Source organism: Neodiprion virginianus, chromosome 1, assembly GCF_021901495.1.
Source record: "Neodiprion virginianus isolate iyNeoVirg1 chromosome 1, iyNeoVirg1.1, whole genome shotgun sequence".
NCBI classification, from domain to species: domain Eukaryota; kingdom Metazoa; phylum Arthropoda; class Insecta; order Hymenoptera; family Diprionidae; genus Neodiprion; species Neodiprion virginianus.
Window position 1 is genome coordinate 18,539,153 of NC_060877.1, and position 7,359 is coordinate 18,546,511.

Consider the following 7,359-nt stretch of genomic DNA (forward strand, 5'->3'; position numbering starts at 1 on the left):
CCTCTACTAAATTGCCACACATAAAACTGCCGACATTCGCTGGGGATTATACAAAATGGCGTGGGTTTAGGGACTTATTCACCACCTTCATTATTGATGCTGAACAACTCACTGGGGCACAGCGCATGTCCTACCTCAAGACACAACTCAAGGACGATGCACTGGCACTCATCGCAAACGTGCCGCTCACAGACGAGGCATTCCCTGCTGCTTGGGATCTCCTCGTCGCGCGCTATGATAACCCTCGTCGGCTTCTAAACACCCACTTGGAGGAACTCCTCACCACAGAGCCAGTGCCTAATCACTCGGCACCTCAGCTAAACGCGCTAGTATTACAGACACAGAAAATTATCGATGCGATGGGAACCTTGCGAGTCTCCATTGCGGACTGGGACCCTATCCTGGTTTTCGTCACCCTCAGACGTCTGGTACCAGAACTTAGGGAGGAGTGGGAGAGTACCCTGGGCATCTCGAATGAGCTGCCAGCGTACCAGAAATTGCAAGACTTCCTCATCGGAAAGGTACGCGCTTGGAAGATCAGCGCCATCGGAGTCACCTCAAGACCAACCTCACCCAAGGAGGACAAGGCTTTAACCTCCAAGCTGCCAAAAACCTCTGGCAAGCCCCCTATCACACGGTCACCCTCACATTCCAGCAAGACTGCAAGTACCCCCTCTGGTTCCACCGCTCAAGTGTACTATACACCTAAAGAGGCTACAGATGAACCTGGCATCCGCCAACTGTGTAGGCAAAAGCACTTTATTTTGTACTGTCAGCAATTCAAGGATACCTCTGTCGCACAGCGCCGTACTATGGTTCAAGCACCGATTGTGCTGGAATTGTTTGGGACGCCACCGCTCACAGGACTGCCGCACGACTACAAGATGTCGCCACTGTGGCAACAAGCACCACACAGCCATCCACGAAGAATCTCGGGCTAATCCTCAACCTACTGCTGCTACGAGCAGCTCAGGTACAGAATAGTCCTATTAGGTCATTCGCTATGGACAGAATTCGCTAACTGCAATTGTTTTTAGGGTTCAATTCTCTGGAAACAATAGCCTTACTTGCTACAGCAACTTGCAGGGTATATTCGACAACGGGAGCTCCTCTGACAGCCAGACTTCTGATAGATCGAGGCTCTGAGCTGTCATTCATGACGAATTCGCTACACAAGAAACTGGGACTTCCTCTGAAATCCGCAAACGTGGGCCTACGGGCCATCGGCAACTCATCTGCTGTCCGCACATTGGGCTCATGCACTGTTGAGCTGCATTCGCTATATGGGAAGAATTCGCTAAAGATACAGGCCCACATTCTCTCTGTGTTGGCGGTAGACTTGCCGTCATACACCCTTATCGACAAGAAATGGTCGCATCTACTGGGACTGCAATTGGCTGACCCGCAATTTTTGCAGTCCAGACCAATTGACATCATTTTGGGAGCAGCACCTGCAGCTTTCATCATCAATGAGAAGATTCGCAAAGGGCCTGTTGATTCGCCAATTGCTCAGTCAACCCTCTTGGGCTGGATTGTCTACAGCTCAGTCAATCCAACTGCTACGAAATATTCGGCCAATTCTCTGCACGTGTCAGCCGACGAACAACTACCGGATCTGATCACCAGATTCTGGGACCAGGAAGAACCGCATGATGAGCACATTCGCTATAGTGAGCAGGAAGACAAATGTGAAGCTCACTTTAGATCCACACATTATCGTCACCCAAATGGGCGTTACGTGGTGCACTTGCCACTCAAGGACAAAGTAGAAGCACTTGGGAATTCACTGAGATCCGCACAATTTTCACTGCGTCGGGTTTTGAAACGGATGAGCACGGACACTACTTACAGTGACCTCTACCACAACTTCATGTCTGAGTACGAGAACATGGGTCACATGAAACACATTTCTATGGCAGATCTACCGAAACAACATTGCTTCCTACCTCATCACGGTGTCCTCAAGGAACAGAGCACTACTACAAAGCTCAGAGTAGTGTTCAATGGATCATGCAACACCTCATCAGGAGTTTCGCTGAATGGGATCTTACACGTTGGGCCAAAAATCTAAATAGACATCTGCGATGTACTACTCCGCATTCGTCGGTTTCCAATTCTTTTTGGATCCGACATCACAAAGATGTTTCGGCAAATTGACATAGATCCAAAGGACTGGCCGTTACAGTCCATCCTCTGGAAGACCAAGGACAATTCTCAGCAAGCGTACACCCTCACTACGGTCACATACGGCACAACTTGTGCTCCTTATCTTGCTGTAAGGACTCTACTGCAACTAGTGGAGGACGAAGGATCCAAATACCCGCTGGCAGTCGCTCCAATGACTGAAACCCGCTACGTAGATGACATCTACGGGGGAGCTGACACAGAGACGGAAGCGATTGCAATCGCTAAACAAACCAGGGAACTCTGTGCAGCTGGATTCTTCCCATTAACAAAATGGTCAAGCAACAGCGCTCGGTTACTCGCTACAATGTCACCAAACGATCAACCAGTGAATTCGCTACGGGAAATCGGAGATACTACGGTGAAGGTCCTCGGAGTTGGCTGGAATCCTCACCACGATGTATTCCAGTTCAACTATAACTTGCCTGAAGATCCTCCAGCAACAAAACGGGCACTCTTGTCTGAAATTGCTCGTCTGTATGATCCTCTGGGATTCCTCGCTCCGATCATCATCAAAGCCAAGGTGTTCATGCAGAAACTCTGGCTTGAAAAACTGGGCTGGGATGATCAATTGGCCCCGACACAATTCCACAAATGGACGTTATTTCGAGCGGACCTCACCAACCTTGCTAACCTCCGGGTGAACAGATGGATTAATCTCAAGGAGAATGTGTCTGCAGAGCTCCACGGGTTCTCAGACGCATCCCAACTCGCTATGGCTGCGGTGGTCTACCTGAAGGTGACGGATCTTCAGGGGAATTCGTCAGTTGCGCTTTTATGCTCCAAAACTCAAGTAGCCCCTCTGAAACCACTCACAATTCCACGGTTGGAGTTGAACGCTGCCGCACTTCTCACCAGACTTACTCTCTACGTGCGAAAAACACTTAACTTGGAGCAATTACCAATCTATTTGTGGACTGACTCTGCAGTAACCCTCGCTTGGATACAAAGTCAACCCTTTCGCTGGAAAACTTACGTACGCAACAGGGTTGCGAAAATACAGGATTCTCTTCCTGGAAGCCGCTGGACCTTTATCGCTGGGAAAAGTAATCCAGCTGACTGTGCTTCGCGAGGATTGTCAGTTGGCAAACTGCTGAAACATCCGCTTTGGTGGTCGGGTCCAAAATGGCTCAGCTTGTCCCAAGAAAACTGGCCAACTATTGAACCACCTGCTACGACCGCAACTCATCAGGAAGAGAGACCAGGTCTAACCTTCATGACATTCGCTAAAACAGATTCACATCCTCTGCAAATTCTCTTAGAACGCTTTTCTCGCTGGGTTTCGCTGGTTCGAACGCTTGGAATCTGTCTACTTGCCATCAGCCGAATGAAAAAGGTGCTACAGTCCTCATTAGCCACCCCGCTATCCGCTGGAGACCTGGAACCCGCAAAATGGCTGCTGGTCAAGTATACACAAGGCCAGTACTTCTCATCGGAACTCAAGCTGCTTTCTGACGGGGGATTCCTACCAAAAAATCACCCACTCGCCAAGCTGACCCCCTTTATCGACTATCACGGAATTTTGAGAGTCGGTGGCCGCTTGAAAAATTCGCTATTGGACAATCAGCAGAAGAATCCAGCGATTTTGCCTAAATACTCACTGCTGACGTCACTCCTCATCGATCATGCCCACAAACGGAACTTTCACGGGGGAACGCAATTGACTCTGGCTGCGTTACGCCAATCCTACTGGATTATTGGTGGCCGCGTACCAGTCAGATCTCACATCTTACGCTGCGTAGTCTGTGCTAGACACCGAGGTGTTCGAGCACAGCAATTGATGGGACAACTGCCCCCCTCTAGAGTGACTCCCGCCCGGGCGTTTCTACATACTGGTTTAGACTACGCTGGGCCAGTCACTCTGAAAACCTTCCAGGGTCGTGGAGCGAAAACTTACAAGGGGTGGATTGCAGTTTTCGTGTGCTTCACGACTTCCGCTATACATCTGGAACTTGTTACGGACTACTCTACAGGCGCATTCATCGCAGCGTATCGGAGGTTCGCAAGTCGCCGGGGCATCTGCCACACCATATATTCGGACTGTGGTACAAACTTTGTGGGTGCAGATGCAACTCTAAGGGCTGAATTCGCATCAGGATCAAGATCACTGGGAGAACTTTCACATCTACTGGCTACAGATGGCACAACCTGGAAGTTCAATCCGCCTGGAGCTCCGCACTTTGGAGGTAAATGGGAAGCTGCCGTCAAGTCTATCAAATTCCATCTCACTAGAACTATCGGAGAGCATCTGATGACTTACGAGCAGCTCACTACGGTTTTGACACAGATCGAAGCCGTGGTAAATTCTCGGCCTCTCGCCCCACTCTCGGAAGATCCTGCCGACCTGGAACCACTAACTCCAGGTCACTTCCTCATTCGAGAACCACTCACCGCTGTACCGGAACCCTCGCTACCTTCAACAACGGAATCGACGCTAACTGGGTACAAATTGCTACAACAACTGTTGCAACAGTTTTGGAGACGTTGGAGCAACGAAGTGCTACAACGTCATCAGGGCATCTCCAAATGGCATCGGGCGTCCAACGACGTCAAAGTTGGCTCTCTGGTGCTCCTCACAGACGAGCGGTTCCCACCGACAAAATGGCCACTCGCTAGGGTAATCGCTATCCACCCAGGGAAGGACGGACATACCCGCGTAGTAACACTGAAGACAGCTACCACGGAACTGATCCGACCAATTGCAAAACTGTGTGTTCTGCCCATTGAAGATCTTGACGTCTCAGCCGTCAACCCGGGGGAGAATGTTCAGTCAACACCCAAATTGCCCGGGCGAAGCGAAGTTCGGCTTACTCGCAGCAAGAAGGCAGCACTAAGCAGAGCATAGATCACCCGCCATTCGATAGCCAATCAATGAATTTTTAGTTCAAATTCATTGTCTCTTGCGCATTTCGCTATTCTCTGACGTCATTCGCTATGAATTTTCTTATTGGCTCTTAGCTTTGGGACATGTTGAGTCTTCCTCACGGGGAAGAAGACGCGATTTCTAACGGTTTCCGCCATTACTGTACTTTCGGCTACCTCTAGTTCACCTCGTGTTCTTTTCTTGTCGCTAATTCTACTAATTATTTAGCTTTTGATAACAATAATTAATGTGTGAGAATTCGCTTTAAAGCAGTTATTGAACTAATTGTGAATTTTGGGTGCATTCGCTACCACGTGTTGCTCTTGGCATTGTATATATCGGGTAATTCGCTAACTGTATATAGTGTGTCCAATAAATCAAATTATAATTTTTTTTGCTAAATTTAGTGCGCACAGTTTTTTATTGTGACGACCTGTACCAAACCAGATCCCGAGTCTCCACTACTGTTACTCGCTAAAACATCATACAAGTGCGAATTACATATGTGGCAATAAAATATATTCAGTAGTGATTTAAATTGAATATTTGGATTAATATTATTTACTATTTGTGAATATTAGTGAAAAAATTGTGCTAAAATACTTTTTCAAGTGCTCCAATATAATTGAGATTAGTTATCCGTATGTATTATTTATTGATATAAATTAAAATATCATTATTTAATATAATTAATACTAAATCTTATTAAATTATCAATGTTGAATGTTAATTATTGGTTTTTTAATATTTACAAAATAAAGAAATAATTTTAATAGAACATTTAATAAAAAGTTCGTGACAAAAATTTAATAGATTATTTAAATATAACGTAAGACATCCGTTATTTGTTTTATTGTTTTTTAATGATGCCAAAGAAGTATAACTTCTCACGCGCGTACATAAGTACACGCACCCATTTTTTTTTTTAGAACTATGCTATTTTTCTCTCAACAATTCGAATCTGTTATTAGATTTATAATATTTGTAATATTTTTTTTCTTTTGGATTTTAGTCACATTCTTAGTAAATATTGCTATAAATAACTTTAGATATTATATATATATATATATATATATATATATATATATATATTGTGACGTTGCACCTACAGTGCAAGTCATAACAAACCCCAAACCCGCGGGGAAGAGCCGAACGAGTGAGTCCTGTCCCGTCGGGAAAGGCCCGAACATAACCAAAGCCCCCCGACGCTCGGCAGAGCCGAGCGCCAGGAGCAGTACGATCACGGCCGTGACAGAATCGAGACCAAAAACAGCCTAGGCTACGAGCGAAAGAGAGAGAGAAAGAAAGAACGAGAGAAACCACCACACTCACACCGACACACCCCGCTACACACACGCCGACGACTCCAGGAACCAGCGAGACCCAGCCACACTCCACCACACCTCGAGACACCCACACACACACGCCGACGACACCAGGTTAGCCTGCATTCTACAGCCGATCTGCTCCTCCCCTCGCAATACCGACCCTTTCTACCTCACACTCCACGTCACGCTACACCACCCCATCCCCTCGCAATACCAACCCTCCCGACTTCACATTCCCCGGCACCTCACCCACTCTTCCCCCCCCCCCCCCCCCGCGCGCGTACCTGTAAGTTAGTATTAAGAAACGCTAAGGGCTGAGGCGTGATCAGCCCCCGTTCGAGTCTACAACCCTTTGTATTTTTCTTAGTTTAAGTCGACCCCTCTTGCTCAAATATACACACCAAGTTTTACCTTTTACATCCGCCCCGTCTCTAATTGTCTCTCTCACCCCCCATATTATTCGTGCGGACTCAAAACCCGTCACAATATATATATATATATATATTGTAACGTGGCAGTTCGGCTAGGCCTGCCCGTTACAAGAGACTCCCTGAACCCTGGGCGAGATCCCGGAATCAGGGTCTAGAAAATCGAGTCGCGGAATAATTTCAGAGAGCGCCAGAACTGGAGTCACGCACCCGAGCTTCGACAGGGACAAAATAGAGCATTGCGACCCAGATATTTCAGGTTTTTGTTTTTAATTTTTTTTCGAGTGCACCGGCTACCCTCCAGTGACCAATTCCAACACCGAACATCTTTCGAGGCCAGGCGAAACCACGACGATCTCGCGGGAAGGACACCGAGGCTGCGGAGGGGGAGGCAACGCAGATCCCTGCAGCGAGGGAATCCAAGGCGGACGCGATTCCCGCTGGCGGCCGGCGCGCCGCAGCCTCCCCGCTCACCCCGCGTACGCCCAACCAAGGCAACCGCGAGGCACCAGCTAGCGACGAGGGAGCACCACCCCGCCCAACCCCAGGACTACGT

The 7,359-nt window shown here is 47.9% G+C and overlaps 2 protein-coding genes across 2 annotated transcripts; both read left to right on the forward strand.

Annotated features, from left to right (window-relative positions):
- The first annotated feature begins 417 nt into the window (after positions 1–417).
- LOC124310218 (uncharacterized) lies at positions 418–5,029 on the forward strand. The gene is made up of 2 exons (XM_046774028.1): positions 418–428; positions 1,773–5,029. The coding sequence occupies exon 2, from the start codon at positions 2,141–2,143 to the stop codon at positions 5,027–5,029; it is 2,889 nt and encodes a 962-aa protein (XP_046629984.1). The 5' UTR covers positions 418–428; positions 1,773–2,140.
- On the forward strand, positions 1,157–2,071 carry LOC124310217 (uncharacterized). The gene has a single exon (XM_046774027.1). The coding sequence runs from the start codon at positions 1,157–1,159 to the stop codon at positions 2,069–2,071; it is 915 nt and encodes a 304-aa protein (XP_046629983.1).
- Positions 5,030–7,359: the final 2,330 nt, after the last annotated feature.